Consider the following 25340-nt stretch of genomic DNA (forward strand, 5'->3'; position numbering starts at 1 on the left):
GGAAGAGGGACATTCTACAAATTCGGGTCACGTGACCACCTAGTGACGTCGATCCTGACGGGAAACACCGCTTGTAGCAGTCGAGATTCCGTTTCGGATGGATGATACAGAAGTCCCATATTGGAATGTGTGACCCTCTGCTAGTAGTTACCGTCTTCAATCATCCCTCAAAAGGATGAAAATCGTAGGCTGGGAAAAAGTAATGCATGCTGGGAATTGTAGTCCAGGTCTAATCACGTGATTCATGTCAGCGGCGCAACAATCTACGGAGGGAGAAGAGGGTCATTGTGCAGCAGGAAGCCAGTCACCGCGCGGGAAGCGACAAAGTGTAATTATTATATAACTGGTTATTATAACCTGGTTCATTATACTATAAGAGACGTCTGGTGCTGATTTATAGCATATGGCGGATGGGTTGCGTGACGTAAATCTTGCGGCTTAACGTTATCCTACAGGTTTTGACAGGAGTTGTTGTCCCTGGACTATTTCTCACAGTTTTGGCAGCTGGGAGTTGTAGTTCCCCAACTACACACATAAAAAAGTATTATGGCGCGTAAAAAGGGTTGGAAAACATGTAAAAACAAACGCTGTGTGAACTGGGCCTAAAGTAGTCTCCCAACGATATGCATTGCATGGGGCCACCATCCAAAGGAGCTGATTTATTCCTATACCCTATACCTCGGAGCTCGTACCGCTAGATCTCGTGGCGCCGCTGCTTCCTCTGTTTCCAGAGTTCTGCAACTATCTAATACACGTTGTGTTTCTATTCCTCACCGTTTTGAAAATCTCTGCTTGCTGTCAGTGAACAGAAACATCGATGTTTACGTGCAGAAATCCGTCCTAGCCTAATACTCCTCACAGCTGATAGTTTGTTGCAATTGTATCTACAAGGTATCAGTTCGGGGTTGCCTGAAATTCATACATTGTATCAAACTCTCAGCTGTGAGAAGTATTAGGCTATGTTCACACACTTGGCAAAAAAACGTCTGAAAATACAAGAGAAAACCGCTTCTGATTTTCAGCCATTTTTTAATTAAACTAGCGTTCTTTGCGGCGTTTATTATGGCCGTTTTTGGAGCTGTTTTTCTATTGAGTCGAAAAACGGCTCAAGAAGTGACATGCACTTCTTTTTATGAGGCGTCTTTTTACGTGCCGTTTTCCGAAAATGAGGCGTAAAAAAACGCTGTATTTCTTATTGAAATCAATGGGCAGATGTTTGTAGGCGTTCTGCTTACCTTTTTTCATGCAAATTTTTTATGGCATAAATGCCCCGAAATACCACTGAAAACACTACGTGTGCACATACCCTTAGGCCCTATTCACACAAACGTGCTTTTGTGGCCGCAATTCCCCCCGAAAATCCACAAGGAAATTGGGGCCCCATTCATTCCTATGGGGCCATGCACACGACCGTGGTTTCCAGGCTCATAGCAAATAATGGCCCGGCCCGCGAGTGACACTCCGACCCCGGTCGACCCGAACATCACAGCCGTGCACGTGACTACGGTCGTGTGCGTGAGGCCTTAGACTGCATAAGACCCCATTAAATATGGGAAGAGGAAGCAGGGACTGTGCATTTCTATGGAGCCTGGGTGACTCTGTGACTAAATAATAGCTGTATTGCTGCTAAAAATGGCCGCCTTCCATGAGCTGCTTCTTGGAGTCGGCTAGAAGTGTAAGGGCCTGTTCACACTGAGTTATTTTCCTTGGAAACCATGGCAAAAAACGTCATCGTTGATTTCAATGGGAGGCGGAGGCCTTTATATGATATAATGTGATCCTCTTCCTGTTTATACTAATCACAGTATATTTCTTTTTACAGGATATTTTGACTCCTCTATCGACCAGATTGGCTTTCCTTAGAGCCAAGGCATGACTGCCGCCAACCCCCGCACCCTCCGTCTTCCCCCATTATGATCTTCCAGCGGAGTATTTTAGTATTCAGCAGACGACTGACCCGTCTCAACATCTGCTCCTGTTCTCAAAACTATGCAAATATGTCGCTAAGATTTCCTGTTCAGAAGGTCCTGTGCGTGGCGGAGAAGAACGATGCCGCCAAGGGGATTTCAGATATTATGTCTAATGGGAGGATGAGGAGGGTGAGATCGATTGAGTTCAATGTTTTAATAAAAATTAGGACCAGTGAGGCTTTCATTCTTTCTGGGTTGTCTGGGATCAGAAAAACAATGGCGGAGTTCTTCTAAAACAGCGCCACACCTGTCCACAGGTTGTGTGTGGAATTGCATCTCTGACCCGCTAAGCTGCAATACCAGACACAACCTCTGGACAGATGTGGCGCTGTTTTCGGAAGAAAGGTACCAGTTTTTCTTATTCTGTAGATTCGCTGTACAAGTGGCAGTCATCCCATAAGTGAATATAAAAAGGAAACATTTATATTTTTGGGTGTTTCGTTTTGTCATTTTTTTGGTAATTGTTTTATATTTACAGAGAGAAGGATTTTCGAAATTTAACAAGATTTATGAGTATGAATATCATCTTTTTGGAAGGGTAAGTGATAAGAATGAGACTGAAAGGCGTATAATGGAACCTTAAAAACCTAAAACAAAACATCCTGATTATGTCCAACATATAAAAAACCCTGCATGCTCATTACAAGAAAGAGCTCTATTACACTGTAACGAGCCCTGCCCCTGTGTCATTTGAACACAATCAGAACAGGTTTTCAGCCTCCGCAAATAAAAAAAATTGAAGTATACATACAGACAGCAAGCAGAGATTTTGTAAATGCCGAGGAATGAAAACCTAAAAATTTGCCGTACTTTTCCTTATACCAGGAGCACTTTCCTTCCTCTGTGGTCTGTCAGTGGCGGCACTTCTGCAGTTAATCTTCTGATGACGAGTGCGGCACATGTATCCGCGTGCTCCATTCCATAAAATGGCGTAATTATGCCCGGCGCTCTGAATTTACACCAAATTTATCGAGGGTTTATGCCATTTTTCGGGACAACTACCGGCTATGCATCAATTTTTCTTTTGCTTCTAGAAAGGGGTATAAATCATTTCTATTCTATTCCCCGCAGGACGTTTCCGTTTTTATGACTTCGGTGTCCGGACATTTGTTAGCACTGGATTTCCAGAGTCACCTAAAGTCCTGGTTGGTATCAATTTGAGAGTATTCTGTCCATTAGATTATTCTCATGAAGTATTGTTATCAGACCACCAGCAACACCCCTACCCCCATGCTTTATAAAGTAAGATGGCCGCCTTGCTTTTTTTAAAGTGTTCCTCAGATTATAAAATAACTTTCCATAAATCAATAGTAAAAGCAAAGATAAGAAACTTTGTTACATATCTTATTACATATAAACTATCTTCACTTTTCAGGCGCCTTTCCTTCTTCCTCCCTCTGACTAACTATTACTCATCAGGTTACAGCTGCTCATAGAAGTCTATAGTGAAGGGAGGGGGAGGAGAAAACAGAAGCAGGATACCAACAGTCTCTTATGCACAGCATAATTATATTATATTTAATATATTCCATAATATATTATACAATAGTAATGAGCAGTGTAGCTGTGATTGGAGCTATAACACTTACTAGAAGCAGCATGGAGGGTATTATACAGCAGTAATGAGCAATGTAGCTGTGAATCCAGCACTGGGGTGAGATATAACACTAGAAGCAGCAGCATGGAGGACATTATGAGCAGTGCAGCTGTAAATCCAGCACTGGGGTAACATATAAAACTTACTAGAAGCTGCAGGGAGGATCAATGTAGCTGTGAATCCAGCACTGGGGTGAGATATAACACTAGAAGCAGCAGCATCTCTGTGTCTCTCTCACTCTGCAGCTGCTCCCCTCTCCATACACTTCTATGGGCAACATATAACCTGATCTTTCAGTGGAACTTAAAATCTGTCCCCTCTCTGCCTCACTTAATACGTATTCTATGAGTGAATTCTGATTGAGTGTACGGGGGAAAGTTGTTAATATCGGAGGTACACTTTAACGCTGAAGTGATAGGGTCAGAGGTGCACCCGCAGTGGAGACATGAAGGTAATAAGTCTTCGTCTTGTATTGCAGGCACAGCTGTAACCCGGTGTCCCTCTTTGATGCAGAAGTGGAGAAAGTTTGTCCGAATGATTTTCTGAATATTAAGGTAAATCTTCATCTTTCAAATAAAAAATCACTCATAGAGATGCACCAGTGTGAACAGAGTCGGGGAAAAGGGGGAAACCTCCTGAAAGAGTCGGCAAATGTCCCTGGTGCCGCATCCTTTTACTCACCTCTCCCCGTTCCTGCAGTCGTCTTCACTCCCAGGGGCTGGCGCAGGAGGTCTGATGTCTGTATGCTGCGGAGCTCTGGCGTAAAAGTTATGTTACTATAAATCTAATTTCAGAAAACCCTGGAGCGGGAGGTGCGGCAGTGCCAGGCTCTCATCATATGGACGGATTGTGATCGAGAAGGGGAGAATATCGGTTTCGAGATTATCCATGTCTGCAAAGCAGGTACTGCGCGTCTATGTATTGTATTGTCCTGGCTTTGACATGTGAGGATCTTCCGCAAGATTAACCCCGTCATGACTTTATCCTGCTGTACGGCAGTGAAGCCTAGTTTGCAGGTGTTCAGAGCGCGCTTCTCAGAGATCACCCCTCGATCCATCCGAGCGGCCTGCGAGAACCTGATTCCACCCGACCAGAACACCAGTGACGCTGTGGATGTACGGACGGAGCTAGACCTTCGAATAGGTGGGCAACAAACAATCGGGATCAGTGGCTGAGTACAATCACCTTCAGATGTATACTCTGGAATTGACTGATCCATCCTGGATATGGATCCCGTTACTCCATTTAAATTCACTTCTCTTTTTTTTTTTTTTTTTTTTTAGGCGCCGCTTTCACCCGGTTTCAGACTCTCCGACTTCAGAAGATATTTCCTTCTGTTTTATCGCGTCAACTCATCAGCTATGGGAGTTGTCAGTTCCCCACGCTGGGGTTTGTAGTGGAGCGATTCAAAGCCATCCAGGCCTTTATTCCGGAGACCTTCTTTAAGATCAAAGGTAAGTGATGAGAAGGCCTATGTGACTATTTCACCTTGCTCACAGGTTTCTTTCAAGGGTTTGTATACAGTAAGTTGTCCAAGAAGGTGTGTCACCATTTACAGGCAGATGATTGGTACGTCAGATAGTGCTGGGATTTCCTGCTGTGAAAGATGGAGAGAGAGCTGCTCCATTCAGTGTCTGGTCACAGAGTTATTCATATGCAAGGAAATAATGGGGAAAAACCAAAAGCAAAATGCATGTTGGTGGTAGTAGTTCTCTTGCATATGATATGCTGTAGTATTTCTCTTTTACATGTGTATACATTTTTTTTTACATATTTAGATTAGATCTGTTAGGAGACGTTTGCTTTTTCTTGCGCTGTTTTATTGATTGCTGTACACTTGGTTTATATTTAGTGACTCATGAACATGAAGACGGAGCTGTGGAGTTTAACTGGAAAAGAAATCGTCTTTTTAACCACACCGCCTGCCTGGTCCTCTACCAGATCTGTATGGAGGTATGGTCCTAACTGTGTATACATGGACTATGTTGGTCTTATGACTGACGAACTGATATAAATAACTACAAGACTAGAGCTCTATGCCTCATTGAGATTCTTGAATTGGTAGCACTTGATGCCACTGTAGCTGCGGGATGAGCATCCCGGTCGGTGGCATAGTCTCTATAGACATAGCCCTAAATGTTATCTTCCATTTCATTGTAGTGTGTAAAGACCCAATGATCGGGCAAATGAGTGCACATATAAACACTCGTTCCCGATCATTGCCCTATGTAAACAGGGTAACGATCAGCTGATGAACGAGCAAATGTCTCATTGATCGGCACACATTTACACGGCCCATGTAGGAAGAGCCATAGTCGGAGATGTAATGGAAGGACATCTTTGGTCGCACCATTAAAGGAGTTTCCCAGGTTTAGAAAAACATATTTCCTTTTTTTCAAAAACAGCACCACAACTATCCACAGGTTGTGTGTGGTATTGCAGCTCTGTACCATTCACTTCAATGGAACTGAACTGCAATACCTGCAATGGGGCTGAACTGCAGACACAAGTCATGGACAGGTGGGGTGTGAAAAAAGGAAATATGTTTTTCTAAACCTGGGAAAGCCCTTTAATGGTTCTGCTACTTACATCTCTGACTATTTCAATGCGAAGGGATCACAAGTCACAGAAGGAAAAACAAATCCCATAGGCAAATGCTGTGCCCCTTTTTGTTCTGGGCATCGGTAGGAGTTAAATGGATAACTTGGTATGGAAATTGTTATTAATAAGATCCGTCTTAGATCAGAGGGGACTGCGACTAAAATGATGTTTTGTGGAAATTTTTGCTTTGTTTTCCAGGATCCCACGGCCACCGTTGTTCAGGTCGGGAGTAAACCAAAGAGCAAATGGAGGCCTGTGGCTCTGGACACTGTGGTAGGTGACGGCATACAAATATTTCTTTAAGATTAAAAATTGGGGCAGTTTGGGTATTTGCAGTATTGCAACATATTCATCAAGTCATTATACCAGTGACGCCAAGAAGTTGGGGGTCACATGATGCCAGACCCACTCTGAGCCGGATTTAGGAAGCACCACACATCATTGCAATAGTTTGCCGGAACGGCCACTGGAGGCGCCATTGCAACAAAAATTATAGTGTTGTACTGACGACATGATTGATACATGACCCCCAATATCTCCTCTTTGTGTTTACCTGCCTGCAGGAGATGGAAAAACTGGTCTCCCGAAAACTGAAAATCGGAGCCAAAGAAACTATGAGGATTGCAGAAAAGCTTTACACCCAAGGGTAAGTGCAAGTCAAGGGCATCAACAGCAAATTAAGTGATTGAGCCCTTTAAAAAGATTTTTCTCAACGTTCTCCGGCCAAGTACCCCCTACTTAAATCATTTAGATCAAAGTACCCTCAATGCAATGATCATACACTATGCTGCCTATGAAAATCAGACTGCACTACTGTTTGTAATATGGCCTCCGTGTATCGCTGTATGATACCTCTGTGAGGCGCTATGTTCTCCCCTAGAAACAATGCGTGATGCCTTTAAATAGATATGACATCCGCCAGACCCCTTCAGATGATGACATCTATAAGCTGAAAATTGCTCTGGCAGTGGGTGCTGCTGCGCCTTTGAACAGCCCCATGCAGGTTACATGCACATGAGCTTCTTTAATCCCTGTTAGCCAATCGGCAGCACTGTGAGGGATCACGTGGATGTCTGACTTTCAGTCTATCCATCTCGGTACACAGGTTGCACATACTTTTTTATTACTGCACTTTCCCCCCTTCTCTTGCTTGTTTCTGTCTCTCTTGAAGCTGCATATTTTCTAATGCAGTCTTTTTTTTCCTGTTGCCTGAGTGTGAGGGATCTACAACACGTCTGTATGGCATGGATAGGCAGTGTATTGTATGGCAGACAGAGATGGCCCTCCTGTACATGTGGCTACATGTAGTCACTCAGGCAGGAAGTCACGGGGTTGCTCGGAAACTTGAACTACAATATTTAAACTACTTGCTAGCAGAATCTTTTGTAATTTTACTTTTACGCACAACATTCTCTATTTTTCTGGTAGTTTTATCAGCTACCCCCGCACAGAAACCAACGTTTTCCCTAAGGATCTGAACCTCACAACACTGGTTGAGCAGCAGACGCAGGATGCCCAGTGGGGCGGATTTGCACAGCGTATCCTGGAGAGAGGTGGGCCGACTCCAAGAAATGGAAGCAAGACAGATCAAGCCCATCCCCCCATTCACCCCACTAATTATACCAACAGTCTGCAGGTGAGATTGTCCTTAGAGTGTCTAGTCGAAATTATAGCGCTCATTGTACCCAGCCTCCTGGAACTGGTAGAGATGGGAATTGGCAGCTGCTCTAAGCACATTTCTGTCTCACAAAAGAGATCTCACTTCAAAAGTCCATTCAGCTGTTGTCCTAAAAAACTAAGATGAATATTTTTGTTAGACAAGCATTACGTTTTATACCATTGCCCCCTATAGATATGACTAAAACTATTATAATACTGACCCTATGTACAAAAATGTAACTACTATAATACTGCTCCTATATACAAGAATATAACTACTATAATACTGCCCCCTATATACAAGAATATAACTACTATAATACTGCCCCCTATATACAAGAACATAACTACTATAATACTGCCTCTATATATACAAGAATATAACTACTATAATACTGCCCCTATATACAAGAATATAACTACTATAATACTGCCCCCTGTATACAAGAATATAACTACTATAATACTGCCCCCTATATACAAGAATATAACTACTATAATACTGCTCCTATATACAAGAATATAACTACTATAATACTGCTCCTATGTACAAGAATATAACTACTATAATACTGCTCCTATATACAAGAATATAACTACTATAATACTGCTCCTATATACAAGAATATAACTACTATAATACTGCTCTTATATACAAGAATATAACTACTATAATACTGCCCCCTATATACAAGAATATAACTACTATAATACTGCTCCCTATATACAAGAATATAACTACTATAATACTGCCCCCTATATACAAGAATATAACTACTATAATACTGCTCCCTATATACAAGAATATAACTACTATAATACTGCCCCCTATATACAAGAATATAACTACTATAATACTGCCCCCTATATACATGAATATAACTACTATAATACTGCCCCCTATATACAAGAATATAACTACTATAATACTGCCCCCTATATACAAGAATATAACTACTATAATACTGCTCTTATATACAAGAATATAACTACATTAATACTGCCCCCTATATACAAGAATATAACTACTATAATACTTCTCCTATATACAAGAATATAACTACTATAATACTGTCCCCTATATACAAGAATATAACTACTATAATACTGCCCCCTATATACAAGAATATAACTACTATAATACTGCCCCCTATATACAAGAATATAACTACTATAATACTGCTCCTATATACAAGAATATAACTACTATAATACTGCCCCCTATATACATGAATATAACTACTATAATACTGCTCTTATATACAAGAATATAACTACTATAATACTGCTCCTATATACAGGAATATCAATACTATAATACTGACCCCTATATACAAGAATATAACTACTATAATACTGCTCCCTATATACAAGAATATAACTACTATAATACTGCCCCTATATACAAGAATATAACTACTATAATACTGCCCCCTATATACAAGAATATAACTACTATAATACTGCCCCTATATACAAGAATATAACTACTATAATACTGCTCCCTATATACAAGAATATAACTACTATAATACTGCCCCTATATACAAGAATATAACTACTATAATACTGCCCCCTATATACAAGAATATAACTACTATAATACTGCCCCTATATACAAGAATATAACTACTATAATACTGCCCCTATATACAAGACTATAACTACTATAATACTGCTCCCTATATACAAGAATATAACTACTATAATACTGCCCCCTATATACAAGAATATAACTACTATAATACTGCTCCTATATACAAGAATATAACTACTATAATACTGCCCCCTATATACAAGAATATAACTACTATAATACTGCCCCTATATACAAGAATATAACTACTATAATACTGCTCCTATATACAAGACTATAACTACTATAATACTGCTCCTATATACAAGAATATAAAGACTATAATACTGCCCCTATATACAAGAATATATCTACTATAATACTGCCCCCTATATACAAGAATATAACTACTATAATACTGCCCCTATATACAAGAATATAACTACTATAATACTGCCCCTATATACAAGAATATATCTACTATAATACTGCCCCCTATATACAAGAATATAACTACTATAATACTGCTCCTATATACAAGTATATAACTACTATAATACTGCTCCTATATACAAGAATATAACTACTATAATACTGCTCCTATATACAAGAATATAACTACTATAATACTGCCCCCTATATACAGGAATATAACTACTATAATACTGCCCCAATATACAGGAATATAACTACTATAATACTGCCCCTATATACAAGAATATAACTACTATAATACTGCCCCCATATACAAGAATATAACTACTATAATACTGCCCCCTATATACAAGAATATAACTACTATAATACTGCCCCTATATACAAGAATATAACTACTATAATACTGCCCCCATATACAAGAATATAACTACTATAATACTGCCCCCTATATACAAGAATATAACTACTATAATACTGCCCCTATATACAAGAATATAACTACTATAATACTGCCCCCATATACAAGAATATAACTACTATAATACTGCCCCCTATATACAAAAATGTAACTACTATAATACTGCCCCCTATATACAAGAATATAACTACTATAATACTGCCCCCTATATACAAGAATATAACTACTATAATACTGCCCCCTATATACAAAAATGTAACTACTATAATACTGCCTCCTATATACAAGAATATAACTACTATAATACTGCCCCCTATATACATGAATATAACTACTATAATACTGCTCTTATATACAAGAATATAACTACTATAATACTGCCCCTATATACAAAAATGTAACTACTATAATACTGCTCTTATATACAAGAATATAACTACTATAATACTGCCCCCTATATACAAGAATATAACTACTATAATACTGTCCACTATATACAAGAATATAACTACTATAATACTGCCCCCTATATACAAGAATATAACTACTATAATACTGCCCCCCATATACAAGAATATAACTACTATAATACTGCCCCTATATACAAGAATATAACTACTATAATACTGCCCCTATATACAAGACTATTCCTACTATAATACTGCCCCTATATACAAGAATATAACTACTATACTACTGTCCCCTATATACAAGAATATAACTACTATAATACTGCCCCTATATACAAGAATATACCTACTATAATACGGCCCCCTATATACAAGAATATAACTACTATAATACTGCCCCCTATATACAGGAATATAACTACTATAATACTGCCCCAATATACAGGAATATAACTACTATAATACTGATCCTATATACAGGAATATCAATACTATAATACTGACCCCTATATACAAGAATATAACTACTATAATACTGCTCCCTATATACAAGAATATAACTACTATAATACTGCCCCTATATACAAGAATATAACTACTATAATACTGCCCCCTATATACAAGAATATAACTACTATAATACTGCCCCTATATACAAGAATATAACTACTATAATACTGCCCCTATATACAAGACTATAACTACTATAATACTGCTCCCTATATACAAGAATATAACTACTATAATACTGCCCCCTATATACAAGAATATAACTACTATAATACTGCCCCTATATACAAGAATATAACTACTATAATACTGCTCCTATATACAAGACTATAACTACTATAATACTGCTCCTATATACAAGAATATAACGACTATAATACTGCCCCTATATACAAGAATATAACTACTATAATACTGCCCCTATATACAAGAATATAACTACTATAATACTGCCCCTATATACAAGAATATAACTACTATAATACTGCCCCTTATATACAAGAATATAACTACTATAATACTGCCCCTATATACAAGAATATAACTACTATAATACTGCCCCTATATACAAGAATATAACTACTATAATACTGCCCCTTATATACAAGAATATAACTACTATAATACTGCCCCCTATATACAAGAATATAACTACTATAATACTGCCCCTATATACAAGAATATAACTACTATAATACTGCCCCTTATATACAAGAATATAACTACTATAATACTGCCCCCTATATACAAGAATATAACTACTATAATACTGCCCCTATATACAAGAATATAACTACTATAATACTGCCCCTATATACAAGAATATAACTACTATAATACTGCTCCTATATACAAGAATATAACTACTATAATACTGCCCCTATATACAAGAATATAACTACTATAATACTGCCCCATATCTACAAGAATATAACTACTATAATACTGTGCCCCTATATACAAGAATATAACTACTATAATACTGCCCCATATCTACAAGAATATAACTACTATAATACTGCCCCCTATATACAAGAATATAACTACTATAATACTGCTCCCTATATACAAGAATATAACTACTATAATACTGCCCCTATATACAAGAATATAACTACTATAATACTGCCCCTATATACAAGAATATAACTACATATAATACTGCCCCCTATATACAAGAATATAACTACTATAATACTGCCCCTATGTACAAGAATATAACTACTATAATACTGCCCCCTATATACAAGAATATAACTACTATAATACTGCCCCATATCTACAAGAATATAACTACTATAATACTGCCCCTATATACAAGAATATAACTACTATAATACTGCCCCTATATACAATAATATAACTACTATAATACTGCCCCATATCTACAAGAATATGACTACTATAATACTGCCCCATATCTACAAGAATATAACTACTATAATACTGCCCCTATATACAAGAATATAACTACTATAATGCTGCCCCTATATACAAGAATATAACTACTATAATACTGCTCCTTTATACAAGAATATAACTACTATAATACTGCCTCCTATATACAAGAATATAACTACTATAATACTGCACCTATATACAAGAATATAACTACTATAATACTGCCTCCTATATACAAGAATATAACTACTATAATACTGCCCCTATATACAAGAATATAACTACTATAATACTGCTCCTATATACAAGAATATAACTACTATAATACTGCTCCTATATACAAGTATATAACTACTATAATACTGCTCCTATATACAAGAATATAACTACTATAATACTGCCTCCTATATACAAGAATATAACTACTATAATACTGCCCCCTATGTACAAGAATATAATTACTATAATACTGCCCCCTATATACAAGAATATAACTACTATAATACTGCCCCTATATACAAGAATATAACTACTATAATACTGCCCCCTATATACAAGAATATAACTACTATAATACTGCTCCTATATACAAGAATATAACTACTATAATACTGCTCCTATATACAAGAATATAACTACTATAATACTGCTCCTGTATACAAGAATATAACTACTATAATACTGCCTCCTATATACAAGAATATAACTACTATAATACTGCTCCTATATACAAGAATATAACTACTGTAATACTGCCCCCTATGTCCAAAAATAGAACTACTACAATACTGAATTGCATTATTTATGTGTTTGCACATAGGGCAATGAGCAGCGTATCTACGAGTTCATTGTGCGCCACTTCTTGGCCTGCTGCTCCCAGGATGCTCAGGGGCAGGAGACGACAGTTGAGATTGATATTGCTGCCGAGAGGTTTTTGGCTCACGGACTGATGATCATCGCCAGGAATTACCTTGATGTTTACCCATATGATAAATGGAACACTAAGGTAAGGAAGGAAGTGTTTTTAATGTTGTGCCCCTAAATATTGACACTAATGTAGTAAAAAATAATAATACAGTACTGCAGCGCCCCCTAGTTCGGACTTTATTGGTTATATATTTTTTGGAGTCCTCACATTTCCTTTTTTTCCTATTCTTTTAGATAATCCCGGTGTATGAGATGGGCTCCAGATTTCAGCCCACAACGGTGGAGATGGTGGATGGAGAGACCAGCCCTCCGCAGCTACTTACAGAAGCAGATCTCATCTCCTTGATGGAGAAGCACGGTATAGGTAAGTCTCATGCCAGTGGTTCTGCTGTATCAGGACGTGGAACTGTTGATTGTTGTAGATCGGTAGAAGTTCTGCCCCGTAGATGATATATAAGACATTAACGCCTATAACCTGTGTGTCCTTGTCTTCTGCAGGGACTGACGCTACTCACGCAGAGCACATAGAGACCATTAAATCCCGCATGTATGTAGGTCTCACACCGGAGCAGAGGTTCCTCCCAGGAGAGCTGGGGATGGGGCTGGTGGAAGGTGAGGAACCAATCTGGATATCTCAATGACTTTGTCATGTTTTCTATACCAAGAAGATCAACTGTGATGGAATGAAAGGGATAAATATCTCACAGATTCCCCATCTTAATTATATTGCCCCTAGTGTGCAACTCTCCCCTTTGTCTGCTGCCACTGTCCCTCCTTCCACTAATTTAGTTTCTACCTGACTCCTCCTCCTACTGATTTAATCACCCTATTGGATCCTCCCACTGATTCTGCTGTGCTCCTTGCTCTTCCCACTTATTCAGTTGCTCTTTTGACCCCTCCCACTGATGTGACTCTCCCACTGATGTGACTCTCCCACTGATGTGACCCTCCCACTGATGTGACCCTCCCACTGATGTGACCCTCCCACTGATGTGACCCTCCCACTGATGTGACCCCTCCCACTGATGTGACCCCTCCCACTGATGTGACTCCCATAACCCCACCCACTGAGGGAGGTTTTTGGCTCACAATCCTTGGTATACTATGTGTTAAGGCATATAAACACAGGAACCGTCCTGATGCCTGGCTTTCCGATCTTCCAGACTATCAAATATCCCAATAAAGGAGATCTGATACTCTTCGTAATGAATATTTAATCCTGCCGCTGAATTTGAGTGTATGCCAAAGAAACAAATTCCAGACTATTGGAATTATGCTTTATAATTTATAATGTACATAATACAAACGGTTATCCCAAAAGTAGTTCCTGAATCAGACGCCCTTCCCACTGATTTCATTGTCCCTCGTGCCTTCTCCCACTGAGCTTTCTCCCTCATGACTCCTCCCACTAAATTGACTCCCTCGTAGATTCTCCTACTTAGTTGATTCTCTCGGCCCCTCCCGCCGAGTTGACTCTCTCGGCCCCTCCCGCCGTGTTAACTCTCTCGGCCCCTCCCGCCGAGTTGACTCTCTCGGCCCCTCCCGCCGAGTTGACTCTCTCGGCCCCTCCCGCCGAGTTGACTCTCTCGGCCCCTCCCGCCGAGTTGACTCTCTCGGCCCCTCCCGCCGAGTTGACTCTCTCGGCCCCTCCCGCCGAGTTGACTCTCTCGGCCCCTCCCGCCGAGTTGACTCTCTCGGCCCCTCCCGCCGAGTTGACTCTCTCGGCCCCTCCCGCCGAGTTGACTCTCTCGGCCCCTCCCGCCAAGTTGACTCTCGCCTCTTTCTTCACCTCTTGTTCCTTTTCTTTAGAAGGTGATGTTATGAGCCTCCAACCTGACAGGTGGTCGATATCTTACACCGTCATCCTCCTCCTACTGTACGTCTCATCTTTCTCACCCTCATAGAATTCTGTTGGCCATTTATACAGGATACGACTCCATGGGCTTTGAGATGTCCAAGCCGGACCTACGTGCTGAATTGGAGGCTGACCTCAAGCTGATCTGCGAAGGCAAGAAGGACAAGTTCACCGTCCTGAGACTGCAGGTTCAGAAGTACAAGGAGGTCTTCATAGAAGCCGTGGCCAAAGCCACCAAGTGAGTAGTCCTCTGTTTGCCATCATCTACACGGCAGAGTAGTTTCCATGGCATCTTAACCAGATGTGTTCCCCTCTGCAGGCTGGACGAGGCGTTGTCTCAGTATTTTGGACAGGCTGCACAACCCGTGGCAGAGCAGGAGATTTATGCAGAAACTCCGCTACCTGTACGGAAATGTCCTCAGTGCAAGCGGGATATGATTCTGAAAACCAAGAGAGATGGAGGGTGAGGGGAGCAAATACAGTAAATAGTAGACACGAGGAGGGGAGAGGAAGGGGATGCAGCTGCAGTTTCTCTCTCTCTCTGCATCATACAGCGCGCTTCTTCTTTCTGTAATGTGTCTTCTTTCTCTATTAAGGTTCTACATTTCATGCTTGGGATACCCGACTTGTAAAACATCGGTCTGGTTCCCCAGCTCCGTCTTAGAGGTGTCGCGGGACGAGAGCGTGTGTGACGTGTGCGGACCGCATCCTGTGCACAAGTGAGCTGACGCTTTATATATACACCTGTAGCTTTAAAAACTTCACACATAACGATAACTATACTATGACAACCAGAATGAAAACATCCATTGTTTCAATTATACACTGTTTTCAAGATCTTTGCGGCTGTCAGTGAAAGAAAACTGATTTAAATTAAGAGGTTTAAAACTTTCCTTGACCTAAACCGAGCTGCAGTTTGTTGCAATGTATCAGTATTGGCAGTCCTCAGTGATTTATATACAGCAGCACATTTATTTTTAATTAACCCTTCACTTGTTTCCTTCTCCCATAGGCTCAAATTTAAGTTTAAACGTGGCAGTGTCCCCCCATTAATGCCTCTAGAGTTTGTGGGGTGCATCGGTGGTTGTGATGAGACACTTCGAGAAGTCCTAGATCTCAAGTATCTGCAAGGAGGCAACAGAGCAGCCCCTCAATCTGGTGCAAGGGAGAGAAACCAGAACCAATTAAGCAACCATGTGGGCAATTCAAGAGATGGGCAAAGCCGCCCGCCGCCTGCCAAAAAGGAGAGGAATCCAAAACTCGTGACTCCTGCTGTCCTGCCAACCAGTACAGCCAGCAGTGAGAATAATGAGGTGGTCTGCAACTGCGGGGTTAACGCTCTGCAACTGACTGTACGCAAGGAGGGGCCCAATCAAGGACGTCCTTTTTATAAATGCAACGGAGGAAACTGTAACTTCTTTTTGTGGGCGGATCAGGAGGGTGGAGCTGGCAGGAGTGCCGCGCCGCCGCAGATCTCCGCAGGACGTCCCTCTAATTCATTAACTAGTTCACGGGAATTTGGTGGTGGAAATGGGAACGCAGGATCTCCGGGTGACGCAACTTGTATGTGCAATCAGCCCACCATCACACGCATGGTCCAGAAAGACGGCGCCAACAAGGGCAGACAATTTCACACCTGTTCCAAACCCAGAGAGCAGCAGTGCGGGTTCTTCCAGTGGGCGGATGAGACCGCTTCACCAGGTAAGAGACGACACAGAGAGGGGTAATCTGTCATCCGTTTATCTAATGTGTATGGGCGCCTTAAAGCCACGCTGCAGCACCAATGGGAAGCTGAGGGTGACTACCTGCTGTAAGCTCCGCCTCTAAGTGTACGGAGCGCTGAATGGGACAATCTTATGCTGAACTACTGATTATAATATAACATTCAGTGACACATCCCATTCCATCTGCCATATTTAAAGGGGTTGTCCAGACTTTTTTATTGATGGTCTATCCTTAGGATAGGTCATCAATATGGGATCAGTGGGGGTCCGACTCCCAGGACCTCCGCCGATCAGCTGATTGCAGTTCCGGTCCCATTGAAGTGAATGGGACTGAGCTGCAATGCCAGGCACAGCCGCTACCTGGTAAAAACTAAAGAGGCCGCGGCCACGAATGCTGCAGCCCCTTCAATCAGCTGATCGGCGGGGGTCCTGGGAGTCGGACCTCCACCGATTTTATAATGATGACCTATTCTAAGTATAGGCCTCCAATAAAAAAATGTCAGGATAACCCCTTTAACTCAGTCTCCCTTCCAGGAGGTTCCAGAGACTTTCCCAGTGCATTTGGAGGAGGCCCCGCAGCGCAACGAGGTTCCGGCACAAAGAACAAACGATCTGAAAATAATGCCTCAGATCGAGGACCAACGGCCAAAAAGCCGCGGACTTGTGGAATATGTCACCAGCCCGGACACAACAGGACCAGCTGTCCCCAGAAAAGATGAGGATTGTCCAACATTTTATATATGTAATTTTAATATTAACGCTGTATGTACGCAGAATGGAACCCCGCCTCTAGACGCTCCGCTTCAGTCCGTTTACTATATCTGTTATATAGATGTTATACATTTTACAACTTTCAGATTTTTTTTTTTTTTTAGAAAATTTTGGAACCTCAACTCCACTTATGTGTGCCATAAAGTGAGGTTTAATGCTGCGCCCTCTACTGGTCATCCGATGATGTTCAAAAAGGGTATGTAAAGTTGCCGTGGAGCGATGTGACAGTGTGCAGGGATGCTACATGTCAGCATAGGCCTGAAGTCACAGAATATCCCAGGACTTTATTTCACACATTTATTTAAGGGGTTCTCCACCTAATTAAATTTTTTACTAAAAGGAACACTTCAGGGCAAAACTGATACTGATTTATGACGTGAAGGAGCGGGACATAACACAGGAATTCTCCCTTTTGGTGTTTTTTTAAATCCCTGTGTCATGCTCCGCCCCCTTTAGGCTCTGCACGTCGTAATACAATATCAGTTTTGCCTGGATTGTTTCTTTAAATTTTTCAGCAAGTCAAAAAAACTTTTAAGAACATTCTTATCAGTGAGACTTCATCTTGAGTAATCTATTACGGACTGGTCGCTAAGGACTTGCTGCCTGACAACCACAGCCTGGTTGTTAGGCATTGTATCCCTAGCAACTACACTGTCAGACAGCCCTCAGAGCTGTATGGCTCCACTAGAACAGCAGAGTAGAGGAAAAGCAGTCAGCCCCATCTCAGCAGTTCAGCCTTCTGTAGATGGTTCAGCGATCTGGTGTTGAGTCTATATTTTACTAGATGCTCTGTATATGTATATATCCGATTTTAAAGGGATTGTCCAGTTTAAAAAATTTTTTTTCCCATACATCCTAATGTGAGTTAATAGAGGGGTGTCCTCTGTTCAGGACCCTCATCTCTTGGGCAGAGTGGAGAGCGGTTATAAAGAGCGTCTCTCCCTCTGGAGGACCTGTCCTGTCCTGAATTACACAGACCACACATTGGTATGAATGGACACTGTGTAATACTTAATTTCCCCTGTGGTGGCACTGCAGGGAAACTGAACACTTCCTGCCAGGTTTACCCATAGATCACAGCTGATTGCAGGGGGTCCCAAAAGTGAGATAAGCTGCTTATCATTGGGGATGCTGCTAACTAAAAGGGATTTTCCCTTTTTAAAGCAGGCAAAATCAGCACATGGAGCCTTCTGCATTAGATCCTAACCATTCTCGTATTAGTGTGTGTGGCAGGTGTACATTAAAGGGGGTCTACACTTTAGACAATCCCTACTTGTTAGGAGGTCCCTTGATAAGAAGCTGATCACAAAGTTCCCTCCTGCAGGAACCCCCAGCGATCAGCTGTGATCTGTGGGGAAACCTGCCAGTAAGGGCAGATTCACACGAGCGTTGCGTTTTTGCGCGCGCAAACAACGCGGCGTTTTGCGAGCGCAAAAACCATTTGACAGCTGCGTGTGTCATGCGTGTCTGATGCGCGGCTGCGTGATTTTCGCGCAGCCGGCATCATAGAGATGAGGCTTGTCGACGCCCGTCACTGTCCAAGGTGCTGAAAGAGCTAAATCTTTCAGCACCCTCGACAGTGAATGCCGAACACAACAGCGAAAAACCTGTAAAAAAAAAAGATAAAGTTCCTACTTACCGAGAACTTCCCGGCCGTTGCCTTGGTGACCCGTCCTTGGTGACGCGCCTCTCTTGACATCGGGCCCCACCTCCCTGGATGACGCGGCAGTCCAAGTGACCGCTGCAGCCTGTGATTGGCTGCAGCCTGTGCTTGGCCTGTGATTGGCTGGAGCTGTCACTTGAACTGAAGTGTCATCCCGGGAGGTCGGACTGCAGGAAGGAGACAGGAGTAATCGGTAAGTTAGAACTTCGGTTTTTTTTTTACAGGTTCATGTATTTTGGGATCACAAGTCACTGTCCATGGTGCTGAAACAGTTTAACTCTTTCAGCACCATGCACAGTGAATGTCTTCCGACGTCACGGACCGGAAATTTTTTTGCCGGGTTCGGCCAAAACGAGTTTGGCCGAACCCGGTGAAGTTAGCTTCGGTTGTCGGGGTTCGCTCCTCGCTCCTCGCAAAGACACTCTTTTCTGTTTCCATTCATCCTTTTGACAGCTGTTGCGCAAACACGCAGTTCGCACGGAAGAGCTTCCGTGCGACCTGCCTGGTTTTCACGCACCCATTGACTTCAATGGGTGCGTGATGCGTGAAATACGCAGAGTTATTGAACCTGTCGCGTATTTTGCGCAGCGAACAAACGCTGCGCAAAATACACGGACTGTGTGTACTGCCCCATAGACTTCTATAGGGCATTGTGTGCCGCGCGAAAACCACGCGGTCTACACGCTGCCAAATCACGCTCGTGTGAATCCCCCCTTAAGTGTTCAATTTCCCTGCAGCGCCACCACAGGGGAAATTAAGTATTACACAGTGTCCATTCATATCAACAGGTTATCTGTGTAATGCAGGACAGGACAGGTCCTCCAGAGCGAGGGACGCTCTTTATAACCGCTCTCCCCTCTGCACAAGAGATGAGGACCCTGAACAGAGGACCCCCCCCTCTATTAATTCCGAATTTCCTAATAGGGTGTATGAAAATAAGACAAATCCCTTTAAACTGGACAATCCCTTTTTAAAGAACATTTCCAACTGAAATAAAAAGTTAATTTCCCTCGAGTCGTCCAAGTTATTGAAAGTTCTGTTCAGCCATTTCTTAGTTCTATCTATTACTAGGAAAAGCTGGGTAATAACCAATATGGCTGCTATTACAGCTCCCACTCAGCTTTCCTAGAACCCTGAAAGGCAAATTTGCTTTACATATTAAGGCCTCGTGCAGACGACCGTAAGGGTTTTTACTGTCCGCAAATACGGATCCGACGGCTACAGATAGACGCCCATAGACGCAATTGTGGATAATAATAGGACATGTTCTTTTGCGGATCATTGGAGACATATCTGTAATTATATAGAACGGTGTCCGTGGCCAATAGAAATGAATGGGTACGCAGATAATCCTTAATTATGGATGACAACTACGGTCGTGTGCATGTGGCCTAAGAGACAACTGGCAGCCACGTCGGTAATCACCCAGCTTTCCTAGAGGCAGATAGAATGAGAAATATCTTTATATAACTTGACATATTTACAGTTTGTTTCTTCTTAAAGTGTAACTAAACGTTTGACAAACTTCTGACGTGATAGTGACATGTCAGAAGTTTGGATTGGTGGGGGTCCGAGCACTGAGACCCATGTGATATCCGGTCGGTTCATCTATCCCCGTCGTTCCCCAGCTTCTACTGAAGGTAGCGTGAGAATTATTATTACTATAAACCGCTTTTTGCGCGGCCGTCGTTCAGTTTTATGCGGGTTTTTTTATAGTTGAATAAAACTGTGAAAAAATAACTGTTTGTTCCTCATGTTCTTATGATTTTAGTTCAGCTTCGTCATTACAGAGTCATACTTTTGTTTATCAATTCCTCACCATTAAAGATCTTGCTTGCTGTCACTGAATGGGACCTTTCCTGTTTACACCCAGAGGCTGAATACCTGCCCCAAACATGTCAAGCTGACACAGGTGTAGGGTACGTTACAGTGTATCAGAGCTCTCTTGTAACGAGCCCTGCATCTGTGTCAGAAAGTTTAATAACATCTCATTATACGAAAGTTGAGGTGAAAAGTTAAATGCATTGAGCGCTATATTGTTGTTTTAATATAAATGGGTCCATCATTTTACGCTGATTAATTTAATATATCTTTATAGCAGTCAGAGCTTTGTTTTTCTGATACAGAGCTCCAAATCCCCTGTATAGACAGAGCTAAATGATGAAATTCTGTCTGCCAGTGGTCACCACTAGGGGGAGCTCACTGCATAGTGTTTATACATTACCCAGTATGCAATTAGTTCCCCCTAGTGGTGACTGCATGCAGCAAGAATTGTATCATTTAGCTCAATGCAGGGGATTTGGAACTCTGTATCAGAATATACAGGTCCTTCTCAATGAATTAGAAGATCATCAAAAAGTTTATTTATTTCAGCAATTCAAAAAGTGTCTCGTATATTCTATGGATTCATTACACAGAGGGATCTATTTCCAGCATTTTTTCTTTTAATGTTGATGATTATGGGAACATTTACTGAAACTCCAAAATTTAGTATCTCAGAAAATGAGAATATTATATGAGCCCAATTTCAAAAATGATTTTTAATATCGAAATGTCGTCCTACTGAGAAGTCTGTCCAGTATCTGCCCCCAATACTTGGCCGGGGCTCCGACTCTGCATGAATTACTACATCAATGCTGCGTGGCATGGAGGTGGTCAGCCTGTGGCACTGCTGATGTGTTATCAATGCTGCGTGGCATGGAGGTGATCAGCCTGTGGCACTGCTGATGTGTTATCAATGCGGCGTGGCATGGAGGTGATCAGCCTGTGGCACTGCTGAGGTGTTATCAATGCTGCGTGGCATGGAGGTGATCAGCCTGTGGCACTGCTGAGGTGTTATCAATGCGGCGTGGCATGGAGGTGATCAGCCTGTGGCACTGCTGAGGGGTTATCAATGCGGCGTGGCATGGAGGTGATCAGCCTGTGGTACTGCTGAGGTGTTATGGAGCCCAGGTTGCTTTGATATCGGCCTTCAGCTCGTCTGCATTGTTGGGTCTGGGGTCTCCTCTTCCTCTTGACAATACCCTATAGATTCTCTATGGGGTTTCGGTCGGGCGAGTTTTGCTGGCCAATCAGGCGCAGTGATTCTGTGGTTATTACACCAGGTGTTGGTACTTTTGGCAGTATGGGCAGGTGCCAAGTCCTGCTGGAAAATGAAATCACTATCTCCATAAATCTGTCAGCAGAGGGAAGCATGAAGTGCTGGGAATGTCCTGCTAGACGCTGCGCTGACTCTGGACCTGATATAACACAGTGACCAGCACCAGCAGATGACACGGCCCCCAAACCATCACTGACTGCGGACACTTCACACTGGAGCGCAGGACACTTGGACTGAGGCCTCTCCACTCTCCCTCCAGACTCCGGGACCTTCCAGATGAAACGCAAAATTTACTTCCATCTGATAACAGGACTGTGGACACTGAGCAGCAGAGCCGTCCTGGTAAAGACTAAGGCGGGATTCACACGACCGGGTCGTGTCCGAGCCCGAGTGCCGGCCGGTAAAATCGGCCATTCTGCCCAGCCGGTTTGCATAAAGTTATGCATCCGTGCCGGGCATATCCGGACAGTGACATCAGCGGCAACTCCTGAAGGGGAATCCCCATGTGTTCGGGGATTCCGCTTCAGGAGTTTCCCCTGATGTCACTGCCCAGATATGGACAGAGACATCAAGCGCTCTGTCCAGGAGCGGAATCCCCGAACACACGGGGATTCCGCTCCTTCAAGGAGCTAAAGTGCGGCTAGCACATAGCAGAGCGGGGAGATACCTCCCCGCTCTGCTATAGTGGCGTCGCTGCAGTAGTAGTAGCAGCAGCAGCTATGGGCGCCATCAAAGGTGTCGCCGGGCCAGGGCGCTTTTAAAACAAGCAGGAGAAGGGAGCCAGCGCAGCGCTCCCTCCACCTGCTGTACACCCCGGCCCTGCCACACCGTGTACAGCGATGCCATTCATCAGAATGGCATCAACTCTTCCTCCTCCTCCTCACATGCACTCTGCGCTGTGAGGAGGAGGAGATAGAGCGCAAGAGCCGGAAAACCCGGCCGTCACTCGGGACACATCCCGGTGATGGCCGGGTATTACCCGGCCCCATAGACTTCTATGGGAGCCGGGCGAAAATAGAGCATGTCCTATTTTTTGACGGGCGGTTTTCCCGGCCGTCAAAAAATCGGTCGTGTGAATAGCCCCATTAGGGGTCTATTATTCCTAATGCAGCCGGGTGCCGGCCGATTTATGAACGGCCGGCACCCGGCCGGGAAACCCTGCCGTGTGAATGAGGCCTTAGGAAACCTTTGCAGGTGTTTTGTGTTGATTCGCTGATTAGAGCGTCACCCGGAGGTGACACGCTGCAACTAACACCCAATATTCTCATTTTCTGAAAGTCTAAATTTTGGGTTTTCAGTAAATGTTCCCATAATCATCAACATTAAAAGAAAATGCTGGAAATAGATCCCTCTGTGTGTGATGAATCTATGTTGACATGGGATTTTACTTTTATTTATGTAAACCCCATAAACTAGCTAAAGTTCCAAGTCCGGTCTCCAGGTCTTTGTGATTGTATTGGACACGTCCTCTTCCCTGCAGATAAATACGGCGATTTCATTATGTGCATTTTAATATTTTGGAGACCAGAGCGAGAAAAACATTGACCTCTATTTTCCGAAGATCTTGGCTGAAGTGTCCGGGGATCTGGAAAGCTGCCACCATCAGATCGGTCACGAGTTTTGAATCCGAAAATAACTTTATTCCAGACCAGTTGTTCATGGCCCCTCCCCCCACAGTTTAGCTCATCATGGTATAACCCTCATGTACTCATCGCTGAGATCTGGGATCATCATTTAAAGGGGAACCAGGCCCCCTCTAAATTATACAGGAATATGGTAGCTGAACTACTGGGCACACCACCCAATAAGGAGGCCGGAAGACGGGCGTTCGACCCATGACATTTCCAGTCTAATGAGCCGGGGCTGTAGGAAAAGGTCATGAGACTCCAGGGTAGCGTCACCGATTATCAATGACTCCAGCTTATTTGCTTTTGGAAGTCTGAGGTAGTCTATAATCCACTTCTTATCTCGCAATAGGCTCAGGCTGCTGCTTTGTTTCACCCCCATACTTTACACTGCAGCTCTGCTTGTTCAGATTGTTAGTGGTGTGTAAACACAAGCTCAGCAGGAAGTCAGTGCGTGGAGAGACTCTTTCTATTACAGCGAGGACAATGATTAAAAGCTACAAGCAACTCAACCACCAGTGAGGAAAAGACGACTGAGCGGAGGACCTCAGAAAAGGTAAAGCTTGTAGGTCCACTTTAAAAGGGCCTGAGTTGACTGGCGTCAGGTCACACAATACTTCCAATTCTTTTTTTCAAAGGGTTAACTTAGTGGTTAAGAGTACTTTATAAGGATGAGAGCTCCAAATCCCCTGCACAAACAGATTGTGATCATAGAGTCCTATGTATAAAATGTATGCAGTGAGCTCCCTCTAGTGGTAACTGCAGGGAACCCGAATGTTATTAAATTGTTTATGTAGAGGATTTGGAACTCTGTATCAGAAAAACGGAGATGGAACTGCTCGAAGTATATTTTAGGAAATTAATCAAAAAATCCCATGGCATTAAAAAAAGGTGGCGATTCACTTTAAGGTGACAAAAGAAATTCATTCCCACTTGACTGGGCAGAATAGGCATGGTATTTCTATGAAAGGAGGGAGATAGGTGGCTGCCCGCCCTACCTGCCACTGCTTATCCCAGTGTACAATTTTTACACAGAAAAAAAATCCAACTTGTGCAATCCTTATGGCACCTATAGAAATTACGATACTTGAAATC

General features: G+C 42.4%; 1 protein-coding gene across 2 annotated transcripts; it reads left to right on the forward strand.

Moving 5' to 3' along the window:
• The first annotated feature begins 36 nt into the window (after window positions 1–36).
• Window positions 37–18706, forward strand: TOP3A (DNA topoisomerase III alpha). Of its 2 annotated transcripts, none has more exons than XM_075830622.1 (20): window positions 37–328; window positions 1823–2099; window positions 2449–2508; window positions 3042–3115; window positions 4046–4121; window positions 4362–4470; window positions 4567–4710; window positions 4851–5021; window positions 5420–5520; window positions 6367–6441; window positions 6732–6814; window positions 7597–7804; window positions 13401–13586; window positions 13742–13871; window positions 14006–14119; window positions 15435–15600; window positions 15682–15825; window positions 15959–16081; window positions 16375–17063; window positions 17609–18706. In XM_075830622.1, the coding sequence occupies exons 2-20, from the start codon at window positions 1914–1916 to the stop codon at window positions 17803–17805; spliced, it is 3036 nt and encodes a 1011-aa protein (XP_075686737.1). In that variant the 5' UTR covers window positions 37–328; window positions 1823–1913; the 3' UTR covers window positions 17806–18706. The 2 variants fall into 2 exon arrangements, with proteins under 2 accessions (XP_075686737.1, XP_075686738.1); XM_075830623.1 differs by having other exon boundaries at window positions 17621–18706.
• The last annotated feature ends 6634 nt before the right edge of the window (window positions 18707–25340 follow it).

The sequence above is a fragment of the Rhinoderma darwinii genome, chromosome 6 (genome assembly GCF_050947455.1).
Source record: "Rhinoderma darwinii isolate aRhiDar2 chromosome 6, aRhiDar2.hap1, whole genome shotgun sequence".
Taxonomy (NCBI): Eukaryota; Metazoa; Chordata; class Amphibia; order Anura; family Rhinodermatidae; genus Rhinoderma; species Rhinoderma darwinii.

Coding starts and splice junctions, on each gene's coding strand:
- TOP3A (XM_075830622.1), top strand. CDS start 1,914: ATGATCTTCCAGCGGAGTATTTTAGTATTCAGCAGACGACTGACCCGT. Junction 2,100..2,448: donor CTAATGGGAGGATGAGGAGG/GTGAGATCGATT, acceptor TTATATTTACAG/AGAGAAGGATTTTCGAAATT. Junction 14,120..15,434: donor GGGGATGGGGCTGGTGGAAG/GTGAGGAACCAA, acceptor CCATTTATACAG/GATACGACTCCATGGGCTTT.